Here is a 14,304-nt window from a genome sequence, read left to right as displayed (position 1 = left end):
AACGGCTTGCTGTGCCCCTAAACAGCACCGCGGTGCCTTTCAGCCCGAGCCGCTGGTCGTCCACGATATCCTGGAACGCGTAGAAGGCGTCATGGATGGCGGGCCATATGAGGATAGGAGTATTCTAGGAGTATTCTAGAAGTGTGGTGGAAAATTGACTGAGTAAGTACATGACCAATTACAAATCATTGCTATTATTGTATAAAGGGCCTCCCCAAGTCACAAAGAGTGTAAAACCCGGTTCTGCCTATCGCATTAATCACTTCAAAGCTTGACCAGCCTGAATACACCAGATCTACAGCTTCGTTCCACCTTGGTCCATCTTAGCCCACGTCAAAGCCTTCACCCAGAGGCTGGCCGGCTTCTGCCTGTCCTAGCTTTCCGGCGAGCTCTGGTCCTTCTGCAGAAGCGTGTAGTACCCTCGCTCGCCGGAATACCGGGGGCTCAGAGCCAGCTCGACGACGTCGTGGCCGCCCGGGGCCGCGGTCTACAGCGTCGGGCCCATGACCAGGCGGAGGAGGGGGAGCAGAGGCTTTTATCTACTGCTAATTACCTACTTCGCCGGCAGCTTGAAGCCCCCCGGTATCAGCTTCTGGAAGACCCCCTGAGGATCGTACTGGGCCGCCACCCGCCGCAGAAACTCGACATTCTTGGCACCGTAGCCACTGATGGGATCCTGGAACCCGCCGGCAAAGTTCAGGTACAGGAACTCGTCATCGGTGCCCCGGGCCACCGTGGCCGCCTTGGCCTGGTTGAACCAGGCCACGCTGGTGTTGGCCATGCGGTCGTCGTACTGGGGGTCGAGCCACCGCGGGGAGAAGAAGACGACTGGCAGGAGTTAGCCAGTGATATCATCATGTCTTGATCTAGAGGTAGTGACACGGGATGGGGGGATGTCAGTGATCGAAGACATGCTCGTTTACGTACTCATGCGGTCAATACGGTTTCTATCCAGGCCCAGGACGTCGCCGCCCCTCTTCAGGCTGTTGGCCGTGACGATTTCCGGCAGAGGCACGTAGCTCCAGAAACAGTCTAGGTTGGGTACGTCGGCCATTTGGTTACATATGTCGTTGGTTATCGTATGCACTGCTTCAATGGTGTTTTGGTCGTTCTTGAAGGTGATGGTTGCTATTTCGTCCCTGTTGGTATGTCACGGTCAATAATTAGTAATACGGGGAGCTACTTGATTTTCGCCAAGGGCAGCGACAGTGGTGCAGTCCTACTACACCTACCTGAACCCATCTGCTTGGGCGGCCTGCGCGATGCGGGACATGATGTTTATGGGCGCCGGTGCAGCAATGGCCAGTGTTTGCGACGGAACCCTCAGCAAGTCGCCGAAGATGGCAGGAGGGAGGAAGGGCAAGGGCATCAAGGAAGCCGGGCCCACTTTGTGCCCATACAGCGTCTCGACCTCGTCCTTCCCGTTGCTACCGAGCTTGAATATGGTCTGCAGTCCCGCGCTCTGATCCCTGTTGTTGTTTTTAGTGTACCTGGTCAAAGCATTCAATAACGAGCTCATCGACCGGTCGGTGAGAAGATTGATCACCTGTCCGGCATAGACTAGATTGGTCAGCTGCGCATTGTTGACGGTGATGTGTGTCAGTACCCCAAAGTTGGAGCCGCCGCCCTTGAGCGCGAGGAAGAGGTCCGGGTTGGAGGCCTGGTTGGCGTGGACGATGGATCCGTTGGCCAGGACCATCTCGTAGTCAATGATGTTGTTCGCGGTCCAGCCCTTCTCGGCCAGGAAGATGGACATGCCGCCGCCGAGCGAGACACCCCCGACGCCCGTGCCGCCGCACAGGCCGCCCGGCACCACGACGTCCGGGGTCTTGTCGTAGACGTGCTGCCATTCGGCGCCGGCCCCGAGCCGCGTCGTGCGCAGGTTGATGGCCTGCTCGACGGTGTTGAGACGGCTCAGGTCGAGGGTCACGCCGTCGTTGATGTTGTTGAAGCCCGCGACGGCCATGTGCCCGCCCGACTTGACGGCGAAGAGGCACTGGTTCTGCGTTAGGACCTGCATGGCCGTCGCCACGTCCTCCGTACAGGTGGGTAGCACCATGCAGTTGGGCCACAGCGACGAGGCTGTGCCTGACCATCGTTGCGAGCTCGCGTCGAGGTAGGTGGTGCTGTTCGGGAGGAAGACATTCCCCGGCAAAGCACTGGATAAAGCGTCGCACTTTGCATGTGTTCCCCGCGTTAGCCATCAAGGTGTTACCAGCTTTGCATTCGCCAGACAGGGTGCGATCCAAGACTTACACAAGATACTAGCGCCATGACTTTGTGTTAAGTGTCGAGTACAATCTTTGGATCACAGGAAGAGTCCACCGAGCTGAACCACGAAACGTCTGATGATAGGTAGGAGATGACCTTGACTCTTGTTGTTTCAATCATCGGACTAGAACGAATGAAGAGCACGTTAGACGCGGGGAGGGGAACGCTAGGGGAGCGTCGCGGGACGACGGTGCATATCTTAGGTTCATGGCGATTGGGAACCATGATGGATGGCCAAGGCGGCTCGATACGGAGCCCCTTGGGGCCTCATCTAGCTGGTTCGCCGGTAACATTACTTTCAGGACGCGTTATACGTTTAAAGCTACCAATGGCCGCAGTATATCACAGACGTTGCTAATTGGGAGCTACTGCCCTGTCCCCCAAATATTGAGCTACAGGCCCCGTCTTTGATGGGCTACGGGCGTACGAAAGCCACATCATGGTTAAGAAAGCGCTGCTGCATCTGCCCGGTTTAGTCACCATCCCTCTTAGACATTGCACGACCATGTCCCTATCAATACCACCCACGTAGACAAGTATGCATATAGGCCCGTACTACCGCGAAGTCCCCTTTACTTATTCTAGACCTGCCTTCCTCCTTTCTAATACACGTACCCGTACGATCGACTGCGCTTGTGTTGTAGCTACGGAAGCATTTTCTCCACCTTTTTTGGCGACAATATGTCACTATTCACGACTTTTATCAAAACAACATGCCTTCCAGAGTGTCATCTGCGGTACACATCTCTGGCCATCCATATAATTGCGACCCTCATCGAAGGACTAATCGAAATTTACTGATGCTCACACTTTGGTCATCCTTATGATCTTTCAATGTTGTTAAGATATCTATTTGTCCTTGTTCAACCACTAAAGTTATCGAAATCCCCGGCCTAAGAGTTCCTGAGATGCGGCCAAGGCTGGAGGTCCAGCTGCGGCACGTCTGCGAGTGGTTGTCGGGATTTGTGGTAATCAACAAGCCTCTGGCAAATCGTCCTCGTTGCCCCTTTTTGTTTCCCTGCTATGCACAGCATGAAGTTCGTTCAACTCGGGTATCCAGTTCCTTTTTGCAAGTGACTGAGAAGTGTTTGAAACCTGCCTATGAGTAAGCTTTCCAGGAAAACTTCTCCCTTCTCCCATTGTCCACGACGGTCATTCTTAACACTAGTGATGAATCAAGGCACAGATATGCTGTAGGACAAAGGAACAATGAGCTATGAATTTTGACAGGCGGAAAACATAGCCTTTGTGAACAGAACCAGTCACCAGTGTCAAAAAAGTAGATAATTATTATAAATGCGTACCAAGGCCCCCATGGATGCTGAAAGAGGTAGCTGGCACGCATCAAGACGAAGCTTATTCTATCAACAGTAGAAAGGGAAACTTGTCTGACGCTAACCTACGTCCTCCAGAATAAATACCACTAACATGGCTTCATCCTCGGAACCAAGGAAAGTGACATTCATTACCGATGTCAACACGGTGTACACCGGTTGCTGGCACATCGACACCCGCGTCACGCCGAAGCAGCGCCGCACGACCCGGACACTGCAGCCGGGCGAGCCGGAGCCCACGGAGACCCACGAGGTGGTGAGCGAGGCCAAGACGCAGGGAACCTGCGCCCGGTGCATAGAGAAGCTGGTCGAGTCGCGGAAGGAGCTGAATGTTGCGCGCAACGAAGTCTGGGGCCACCGGCTGGGCGACACGACCCCGGTCGGCAAGGCGTTTCGCCTCTTCTTCACGGTGGAGCAGCAGTTCCTCATGCAGTTCATGCAGGCCAGCAAGAAGCGCGTTGTGGATTACCAGGACTCGTACCACCGGGAGCCGCTCGAGGTCCACACGCGGCAGATGCACCATCTCGTGCTATTCGGCAACGAGCTGCAGCGCGAGTTGGTCGCCCACAAGAACCCGAATCCACAGATCGTGGAGGCAATCATTCTAGAGCTGGGTAAGTCATACCTGGCCGGCGACATCTGGCGAGGGAAAAGCGACAGCAACCTCCGTGACGGGTTCGAAGACGCCGTCCCGGCTATCATGGAAATGGTTCTCGCCATGCGGCCCAACGACAACTTGGCCGCGGATGTCCGGGAGACCATGGGGAACGAGTTCCGAAAGGCCGGCATCTACTAATCGTATTCTTCATCCAGCCCTCGGTGGATAACTCCAGTCAACTAGAGTCTTCTCTACTGGAGTCAACACTATATGAGGGGGAAGGAAAATGGTAAGTGAGGATGATCCTTGATATATGGTCTGCATTGCGTTGAGCTCATGCAACCCACTAAATTACTTAAAATAGCTAGTTTACACTAGACGTTGTAATAGAATATAGTAAGATCGGAAACGTGTATTTCATCTTCGAGATAAGATCTCCTTTTACATGTAAGAGTTTGTCAATGTTCTATGCTCGTTCACCTTTCTTTATGTCTGATTCCCTTCTTTTACTCTATCTCCCTTTCATGCACTGTAACAATAGACCTTTGATCTTCTCGGACCGGGCCCTGGCTTTGCTAATGTGTAAGCTTATTCTACTCGCTCATATGATCTCAATCGAAGAAAGTTCCATGTCCTTCATACCTGTTTTACTTCTTTTACTAAACCTATTGCCGCGATGAGCTGGAGTGGTCTTTTGAATGGATATACAACGGACCTGGACGGTATTCCTATTTGTTGCCTTTTTCTCTTTCTAGCTGAGAATCTTACAACTCCCAACAAGCTGAATCTATTTATCTATCTGCACTTTGCTGCTGTTTCCTAATGGACAATATGTGAACTTGATAACACATGGAATTCCCAAATGGGTTCATACCTTGATATTGAACCGAAGAGGAAAAAAAGAATTGTTAATGTGCAAATCCCCGCTGGAAACAAGGCGACAAACTCGCAAGAATAAGTAGACCCAGAATGCGGACCGACAATATAAACTCTGGATTTTGTCCTAAACTCTCAACTTGCTTATTTACAAGGTTAAATGCTACAGTGTTGATGAAACGCTCAATACGTGTCGGGATCTTTATCTTTCCAAAAGGATAGCTGGCGTTCCCAGTCCTTGGGGCGATACTTGGGCGCCTTGTCATGATCAATATCTTCGAAGAATAGCGTCCACACCTGGAATTCTTCAGGCTTCTTGATCTCCATAGCACCCATTTGCCGGCTGTGGATGATCTCATGCAAAAGCTCATAGTAGAAGCCTCCCCGGTCGTGGTAGTACTCAACCATGAGATGAGCTATGATACCAGGCCCCATGTCGAGCAAGTCGAAGTACTCATCGCCGCTGGTGTAGACGAGGGTCACACTATGAATCGAGTTTTCCCGGCAGTGTCTCTGCCAATTCCGAATGCGTTCTTCCGCAAGCTTATTGCGCTGGAAGTTGAGTTCGACAATCTGGCGCCTCTGGCGCTGTAAATCACCGTCCAGGCTAGGGCGGTAGGCAGGGTCTTTCTCCAAGGCGTGATCTAGCCGGTATCTTGATTAACCAAAGTTCCCCCTTGACATGTTGGCCGTGCCGGAGACGAGGTGGACTTACATAAAAACACGGCCCATAGATTGTCGGCAGCATCGCTCGCCAGCTTGAAGAGAACGAAGGGGATGATCTTGGGGCCAAGCTTCCCGAGGGCGATGAACTCGTCTTCTCCCAGGCAGGTGGCACCGTTGGAGGACGCCAGAGAAGTGCATAGCGGGTGCGCAGCATCCCATTTGGAGTTGAAATTTGCCACAGCCCGTGGGAAGGCGGCACAGATGGCGTGGTAGAGCTCGTTGACCGAGCCGACAGCTTCCTGGCTGGGCGGTGTTGCTGGTTCTGTTTCCATTGCTCTGGATTGAGTTCGGTTGTGCGCGATGTTGGCAAGTTGAAGAAAGGTCGAGGTGGGCGAGATGGGATAATGAAGATTAGGTGTTTGGTGGGGTAAAGTAGTCACATTGTGGATATCCGTTTTGATTGGTGGGTTGGTTGCTGGCAGTGTTTATTACGTTGATGAGCAGGCCGCCAAGCTGGGCCCAAACGTCCAACCCGGCGACTAATTACACTTCCCTATTCGCCAAACAACCGACGATCCATTCGCCGCTAGTCATGCCAACTGTGATGGAAGATAGACGCCGTCCGAAGGGCCCAACTACGCGCCCTGATCCAGCCCATATCCCACTTGGGAGATAGTCGTCGCACTCTATCCAGGAGTTGGTTGTGTTCGTGATGAAGCCAACATACAGGCCGTAGATCGCGTCATTATTACCAATGGGCCTGTGAAGCAGCCTGGAAGCTACCGTAGTCATGTCAGTACTTTCAAGCTCGTATAGGTGGCTTTGATCTATATAAAGGTCTTTGTTGATCCCTTGATTTGGGGTTCGACAAGACTCTCATACTTGGTTCCATCAGCTTCATTGAACCCCCCCCCTTTCATTTAACATCGTGCTCCGAAATGCCACCCCCTCATCCCTCGAACAATGGTGACTACCGTCCAACCCCATCGGAGTCCAAGCTTCGTGCTCCCACTGAGGGCGAGCTTGAAGTCTATCAACGAGGAGTACATAGATTCCCCCTCCTGTACGATCGCGGTAGCTTCCGAACTTGGCCCTTAGAGAATCTGTTCCTGGAGTTATCCTTGACCGTCTTGACTTCAACTGCTTTGCTTGGTCTGTTGGGTACACGAATCGTTGGATCCAAGGTTCAACAGTGGAAGATATGAACGCACTTTGTTAGTCGCACCGAGATATCAACTCACCTGACCAATGACCCTCCCAGCACTGACAAACTCGAATCAAGACAGAAGATATCACTTCGTAGAATGTGGACCTGCTGAAGCGGACGTTGATGTATTCCGGATCTTCGACGCACCGCCAACACTGATGACGCGGAGTGGAAGACCGTACCAGAACAGTGCTGCAATGGTGCAGCACGCCCAGCGACGGGATCGCCCCCAACTCGACGCTTCGCCTCATCAGGCATGCTCGTCGAAGCAGGGTGACAGTGTACTTATAGCACATAATCGGAGGGCTCTAGAGGATACCAGGCCCCGGGACTCCCGGCAGCCCGTGGTCACCTATGGCTCCATCTACCAGCACTGGCGTCGCACGTCGGAGCACCCCTCGTTCCCAGGCAAGATGGGTAACCTCGTGCCTGCCACCGGAAACTATCCCAATGACCCAATCTTCGCCAGTGGCTACGGAAGGGCGCCTCCCGGCCATCCTGGGAACACGGTCGGGCTACCCGACGGTTATGAGGGGGACAGCCAGACTCAGCAAAATCCAAAAGAAAGCAGGCGCGATTCCAAGAAGCCTGGTGGGTTGTTCTCCAGCCTGAAGAGTGGGAAACCCAGGGGAAGAGCAGAGGGCGCCCAAAGCCGCAGATCCGCGGTCGCGCCGCGCTGCTCCGGCCCCCGCTCAGAAGTACGCACAAGTCTATGCGATGCGACCCTACGACCCCATTCCCTTGCCTACCCGGGCCGCCCAGGAATGGGCCGTCTCTAACTACAAGAGTGTGCTCAAATCGTCGCCGGGGCTGGTCAAGGAATTCGAGGCGCGATTCTACGCCTGGCAGAGGAGCTGGTACGCGCCTGGAAAAGCTCCTTCCTCCGAGTAAGTTGTATCACCAATGTCCGACGGAAAACATACTGATCCCAATGTGAATACTAGTGCCAAGGCCCGTTGCAATGTGCCCGAGTTCAGTAAACTGCTTGAAATGGGGCCCAGAATTGTGCCGCTGGTCATTTATAAGATGCTTGACAGGCATAACTTCACGGCCGTTTTCCTTTGTGAGTTGTCCGACTTGCACTCTATATTTCTGGACAAATCGCTAACCACTACTGACATATCTTTAGACAATGCTCTGGAGCGAGACACGCAGTTTCTCATCGACCCGCGCGATGTTCTGGACTTCCTGGTCCTCCAGCGCCAAAACAATTTGATCATCGATGTTAACCAGCGGAGGAGATACTAAACAGATTGCTATGACATGATTAGGGGTGATTCAAGTCCTCTATCAGGCTGTGGGCCAAGATTTAATTCCCTGGTGGAATAGGATGCCGTCAGACAAAGGATGAGAGCGCCTCCCAATTGTGGCCAAACCCACAAGACCCGCCTCCGAGGGGTAGGCGTAGTGTAATTGTACGGCTTCAAGATTTAAGGATAGGATATCGGGTGGAGTTTGATTTAGTGTACATATATATAAAGGGTATGAGTATATAACTTACTAACAATATATATCGAAAGTAGAATTGCTTGTCTGCTTGCTTGCTTGCTTATTAGTGACGTTTTAGGACGAACATAGGGGCAACGCCCCCTAACGGGCCGATCAAGCCTGGTCACCTGCTGGATGAGCTGCTCGATTCATGCCCATCAACCGTACCGGAGTGGTCGACAATCTAGCACCGCTGAACCGCGACATTACCAAGGGTTGGCTTCAAGTTACAGCACAGCAAGCTAGTTGCGGGCAAGCTCGGCTTTGATGTCAAGTACTTCGGCCTAGTAGACGCCGGCGTCAGCGCCGGCATATTTTACAAGAAGGACAGGAACGATGTGCTCTCAGTCCAGGGCTTGATCACCGCGACCTTCGATCCCACGGACGAGTACGTCGCGGGGTGCATGCGACTCGACTCGGTGCTGGCCTGGTATGAAAATGTGAACGAAACGAATGCCGACTTTGGTCACAGCAGTCAAGAATTTCATGGGAGAGGGTAGTGAATAAGGCTATCGACTAAATCAACAAAGGGGTACATGCATGGGATTATCTAAATAAATTCCTTGTCCTTATTGCTTTCTGGACTCTTCTTTCGACCCGGCATTCTTCCAGGAAAAGTAGGCAGACTCTGTGTGGGGTATAAATATCCTATTAGTTGCCTTGGGCTTATATATCGGAATGCCAGAATTGCTGAGTTCGTGTTGGCAACAGACATCATGGTAATTATAATCTGGATCAGGGATAATATTGCCGAACTTAGTGCGCGTTTTAACAAAGGTTTAAAGTACAAGCCATTGAATAGGTGATAAGCCGGATGGCGGTTTGTCCCCCAGGCCGGGATCTTCGTGACTCTGATAGTGTTGAACATCTGTTATAAGACACTCCCATATAAGGAGCAAGGCAAGAATGTCGCCTCTAATCTTTAAAAACGATGCCAAGGGGCTCTTAAGGGCCAAAACGTATGATCTGAATGTTGATTCAGGCCCAAAATCATATACCAGCCAGCCTGATGATTTATTTTCGCCAAGCTTGAGATTTTCATTAGGTGTGCTCTTAGAGACTAAGTGGTCGTAGACTAGCTCTGGTAAATCATGACGTCTTTCAACTAGTAGATCAAGTATCTCTTCGTATCTCTGTATCGGAAGGGTAGTTGTTGATGCCATGGTAGCTGAAATGGTATACTCGAGGGGCTTTTTGAGGTGTAAAGAAGTGTAATGTAGAGAGGTGTAGAAAATGTTATCAATAAGATCTGAGTAAATAAGAGTAAATTTATATGCAAGTGAAGCTTATTATAAGACTAAGCGATTGTTTAAAATAAGATTCATCAGGCTAGAATTAACCAAAATCTTCAATATACATTATTTTCTCATTTGAGGCAACGGCCTCGTTTTAAATTATTCTTGAATTACAACCATTGCTGCCTTTTCCACTTGCCCTCTTCGGGACCTCGGCCTTGATTCGACAGCCGATATTTCCCAGTTTGGGATGCAGCTACGTGGTAGGAGGCAAAAGTTTTTGCATCCCTGCTATGTACCGCCAACCACGCTAGTGATATAGATCTTACTGTTTTTGGTATATTTTGACCGGTGATGTATTATCCGGCCCACACATACCATCTAGTTGATTCTACCCCTTTTGCACCTCGTCGGCGCTGACCTCGCCGGCGCCTTTTATTGACTAGATTTCTCTTTTCGAAAAGGCTATCACTTACGTTGATTTTATAATAACAGCAATAATGGCTCGAGGAAAGGGAGTCAGTACTTCTCATTTAACGAATGAAGACCGGCAACGTGTATATACATTATATTACGATGCAAATATGACGAAGGCAGAGATTCAACGCCGAACCGGTTATACCGAAGGCCAGATTCGCACGGCTATTAGAAGCGGCGTTAAAACGAGGCCTCGATCAGGTCGCCCACGGCTCTTGAATATGGCCAAGAGAAAGAGCTAGAGACCTTCGTAACGGCCTCTAAAGCCAACCGATTTATGACCTTCCTCCAGCTCTCGATGTGCCTCTTCGGAGGTGTATTCGGTGTATACGCTATTCGCTCAGCCCTTCGACGTCTAGGCTTCTCCCGCCGGTTTGCACGCAAAAAACCCCCGATTAACGAAGACATACGAGACCTCCGATTAGAATGGGCCAACCTCCACCGAGGCTGGACCTTCGAGCAATGGGAACAGATCCTCTGGACCGATGAGACCTGGGTCACCGGAGGCACACACCGCCAACAATACGTCACACGGAGGATCGGAGAAGAGAACCATCCTGACTGCATCGATGAGCAACCGAGGAAGAAAAAGGGGTGGATGTTCTGGGTTTGTTTTTCCGGAGCTACCGGTAAAGGGCCAGGTCTCTTCTGGGAGAAAGGAATGGGGGTCGATTAGAGCCGAGAGTTACCAATAGCATAGACTCCCTCTAATCGACGGCTGGATTAGGCTGTGCCGTATCGATGATGGGGAAGAGCTCACGCTTATGCAAGACAACGCCGCCGCTCACGCCGCCGCATCAACCGAACAGGAGTTCGAAGAGCGTGGTGTACGCCGGATAACGTGGCCTCCCAATAGCCCTGACCTCAACCCTATTGAGGCCGTATGGAACTGGATGAAGGACTATATTGAGGACAAATACGGCTGGGATTCAGACGCTAGCTATAGGCAGTTGAGAGTATACGTATGTGAGGCCTGGGAGGCTGTTCCGGAGGCCTGGCTACGAGAATTGCTGGCTAGTATGCCGCAACGTTGCCAGGATTTTATCGATGCTAAAGGGTATCACACCAAATGGTAATAGGCGTATGTTGATTTCAATTGCCTGTCAAGTGTTGCAAGGCTTGAATATCCAGTTTCTATTGATTTAGGTGATATCATCGATAAAATCAGATAAGGTTAGCTTGGATTCATTTGATGTGGTGCATTGGCCAAATACAAGGTGGAGTGCTAAAACTTACCCATCAGACTTAGTACTCCATGTTCCTTTCTGACTGATTTTGTGGGCTTTTCTGAAACTGTACTATCATCCGCTTCCATGGACCAGCCTAAAAATTCATTGCCCCACCCCGGTTCTATCTCCAACAAATTACGACTAAGGACTCAATGTATACTATTGGCTATGTTTGTACAGGGAAGTGCACCTCTCGTCTCTTATATAAAGCTGGTGGTACATAGTTGGAGTGAGCTGCGTGTGATCCGTACAACGGTTGATATCTTACTTGAGCCTGCCCTGCTTATTCGCTTCCCCAATCAACGATGCAACGAAACCTCCCTCGTTCTTAAATCGAAGCCTATGCATAACTTGGCTCCAGCTAGAGAAGCAGTCCGAGAGATAGACGGCGATTCCTGGCTCATCAGCGATAGATTGTTCATCCACCGTCAATCCAAACCACACGACACCCAGCCCTCCTGGCCTGATGGCCAAGGCTCATTCTACGTCCTTTCGAGCGCTACAGAGCCGCCTCCATCCTCCATGCCGCTGCATCTGACTAGTCCTATCCAGAAGGTTCACAGCGCTGCAGATCGCACGGCCACGTGGCAATTTGGAGAAGCCTTTTTGAAGGTGAAGGATATGAACGAGCAAGAGACGCATAACACTCGCGAGCATGTCACTTTGACATACCTACATGCCAGAGGCGGATGGACATTCGACTTGCCCCGAGTCCTTCATCATGCCCTTTGGAGTAACCGCTACGTCTTGCTTGTAACAGCGGTGCGAGGCCGAACTCTCGGCAGCGAATGGCCGACCATGGATGAAGAGATGAAAGAATATTATATCAACCGGGTTATAGAAGTCTGCAGAGAGTTGTCACACTGGGAAGCCGACTATATAGGTGGCGTGGATAAGCGAACCCTTGCGGAAAGCTATATGGCTGGGCAAGATGATTCCTATACTAACGATCATCTCATGATGGCAAGCAAGGAGTTGGGCATGGACTGCTCTGCTCTATTTCACTTCTATCACTGCGACTTGGGGCCGGGTAACATTATCGTGGATGTGAACGACCGTTCCATCGGCATCATTGACTGGGAAATCGCCGGATTTGTTCCGTGGGAATGGCTTCGGACCAAGTTTCGTCTTTCCAGCGGCTTGGATCTTCCATGGGAAGAGGAGTCTAGGTTGGAGTACAGGCGCCGCGTAGGGGTGGCAATGGGTGAGCAGAGATTTCCTGATGTTGTCGATGCCTACTTGGCAAGGAGGGCTAAGCTTAATAAATAGTACTGCGCAGTTAGTACACTGAAGCCCACTGGGAATCGTCATCCCTGGCGAGAATTCCATATTATTCGGCTTTTGTAACGCTCGTCATCTTCTTCTCACTACCGCATGGCTTCGCCGGGTGCCTTCGCGGCCCGCTCCTTCCTGCCGTGCTCTCCCTGCCCGTCTGCGGGTTAGCAGCTCTACCTACATCAAGCTCCGGATCTCTAGACCTGCTATCAGGCGTGAAGATTGGTTCAAGAGAACTTAATAGAACACTTGGATACTGCTGGGCTGCCCTCCCCTCCGCACATTCCAGGTAGCAAGAACTAGATACCCCGGCGTCCGCCATCGCTTTCGCTCCTCCCCATCCCGATAAGAAGGAGCTCGTAACATATTACAGTGGTTGAAAGATCGAAAACTCCCAAAGCCGGCTCCGGAGGAAGACGTCGATGGCGAGGAGGATTCACATTCGTAAATAGGAGCAGTCGAAGGGGATGCATCCCGGTGGTGTTATTGCGCGTCGGCAATCTGGACCAACCCGGCCAGCAGCTCAACGCGCCTGAGAAGATATGGCTACAGTCTGGGCTGCCGAGGCTATGCGGGTTGTTCCTTGAGGCTCCCATGCTAGATTGGAAATGTGATACAGCTTCCATGCAGCGTTTGAGTCTCAACGGACCGTTCCTCAATCGTGAAGCATGCAAATTCATATGGCAGCAAGTCGTCCATAATTCTGTCCATAGTCCTGTGTCCCAATTTATCGCCCCGACAGAAGCAGACTGGGACCTTTTTTCCGGGCTTTCTCCTACTGGTGCCTACGTTGGCGACATGGACCCACTGTATGACGAGGTTGTTCACTTTATGGAGGCGGCTCAGAGAGAAGACTTCATATGCAAGACGGTGGAAGGGGTGCCCCACGGCTTTGATGCTATGCTGCCACAGGAGATAATCTCGGAGGAAATCAAGGCGTGGAAGTTACAGTGGATGAGGGAGAGGCTAAGCTGCCAGCACCTCTGACTTACTAGTCCCTAGAATCTACCGGTGACTATCTAGAATGTCTTCGCGGAAGGTTTTGTCCATTGGTGCTATTACCTAACCGGGACTGACCTGTGTAATGGGGCAGACACTCCGAGAGACAATAGGATGTGTTTCCTGAGATGTCTGGGTTTTGTCCGCCAGTGCGGTGCGTGGAATGACATGGTGCACGATAATTTGAGCCCAGTTCTAGCACACTTTTGGGGGCTTATCTTTCAGCTCTCGGCTTGTCACTTAGCAATTGCATTTTTGCACAAGAAGCGGATGTATGTTGGCTGAGGAAGTGGGTGGCCCGAATTAGCGCGACCCCCACCCACCACCGCCGCATGCAACAAGACACTTGACTGGAACCCGAATAGCTGGCTCAAGCTTGACAGCTAGCTTGAGATTCCTCGTCTGTGAGATTGGTGGTCTGCTCATGTAGAAAATGGACAGATGCAGTCGGACGTCAACAATAGGCAGTCTTTGCCAGCCACAGCTCCAGTGTCCGTCCCGAGGTGGCCACAACCAGGGGTCCGAGTCCGTTTGCCGTGTACAGGCTGTAAAAGAACGTACGTTCATCTTCTTGATCTGAATCGACGTATTGTGCAAATGTCCCATGGAAAACTTCTCACAATGGACGGTAAGTAAAAGTGCTCTGTCT

General features: G+C 51.3%; 6 protein-coding genes across 6 annotated transcripts; 4 read left to right on the top strand and 2 right to left on the bottom strand.

Moving 5' to 3' along the window:
- Positions 1 to 373: 373 nt before the first annotated feature.
- Positions 374 to 2,274, bottom strand: PG994_005451 (FAD binding domain protein; the record flags this gene model as incomplete). Its single annotated transcript, XM_066856860.1, has 5 exons — positions 374 to 487; positions 602 to 828; positions 928 to 1,139; positions 1,233 to 2,176; positions 2,257 to 2,274. The coding sequence occupies 5 exons, from the start codon at positions 2,272 to 2,274 to the stop codon at positions 374 to 376; spliced, it is 1,515 nt and encodes a 504-aa protein (XP_066716129.1).
- A 1,425-nt stretch (positions 2,275 to 3,699) lies between these two features.
- On the top strand, positions 3,700 to 4,401 carry PG994_005450 (uncharacterized protein; the record flags this gene model as incomplete). The annotated part of the gene is made up of 1 exon (XM_066856859.1): positions 3,700 to 4,401. One exon carries the CDS (start codon positions 3,700 to 3,702, stop codon positions 4,399 to 4,401), a length of 702 nt encoding a protein of 233 aa, XP_066716128.1.
- An 861-nt stretch (positions 4,402 to 5,262) lies between these two features.
- Positions 5,263 to 6,077, bottom strand: PG994_005449 (uncharacterized protein; the record flags this gene model as incomplete). Its single annotated transcript, XM_066856858.1, has 2 exons — positions 5,263 to 5,723; positions 5,795 to 6,077. The coding sequence occupies 2 exons, from the start codon at positions 6,075 to 6,077 to the stop codon at positions 5,263 to 5,265; spliced, it is 744 nt and encodes a 247-aa protein (XP_066716127.1).
- Positions 6,078 to 7,149: 1,072 nt separating this feature from the next.
- PG994_005448 (transposable element tc1 transposase) lies at positions 7,150 to 11,228 on the top strand (the record flags this gene model as incomplete). Its single annotated transcript, XM_066856857.1, has 7 exons — positions 7,150 to 7,543; positions 7,581 to 7,839; positions 7,897 to 8,015; positions 8,082 to 8,176; positions 8,674 to 8,870; positions 10,354 to 10,746; positions 10,880 to 11,228. The coding sequence occupies 7 exons, from the start codon at positions 7,150 to 7,152 to the stop codon at positions 11,226 to 11,228; spliced, it is 1,806 nt and encodes a 601-aa protein (XP_066716126.1).
- A 321-nt stretch (positions 11,229 to 11,549) lies between these two features.
- On the top strand, positions 11,550 to 12,650 carry PG994_005447 (uncharacterized protein; the record flags this gene model as incomplete). The annotated part of the gene is made up of 1 exon (XM_066856856.1): positions 11,550 to 12,650. One exon carries the CDS (start codon positions 11,550 to 11,552, stop codon positions 12,648 to 12,650), a length of 1,101 nt encoding a protein of 366 aa, XP_066716125.1.
- An 804-nt stretch (positions 12,651 to 13,454) lies between these two features.
- Positions 13,455 to 13,643, top strand: PG994_005446 (uncharacterized protein; the record flags this gene model as incomplete). The annotated part of the gene is made up of 1 exon (XM_066856855.1): positions 13,455 to 13,643. One exon carries the CDS (start codon positions 13,455 to 13,457, stop codon positions 13,641 to 13,643), a length of 189 nt encoding a protein of 62 aa, XP_066716124.1.
- Between the last annotated feature and the right edge of the window lie 661 nt (positions 13,644 to 14,304).

The sequence above is a fragment of the Apiospora phragmitis genome (genome assembly GCF_038363925.1).
Source record: "Apiospora phragmitis strain CBS 135458 chromosome Unknown utg000006l:1.0-5683423.0:1.0-5690449.0, whole genome shotgun sequence".
NCBI lineage: Eukaryota > Fungi > Ascomycota > Sordariomycetes > Amphisphaeriales > Apiosporaceae > Apiospora > Apiospora phragmitis.
Note: the sequence above shows the minus strand (reverse complement) of the source record. Positions and strands in the feature narration are given on the sequence as shown.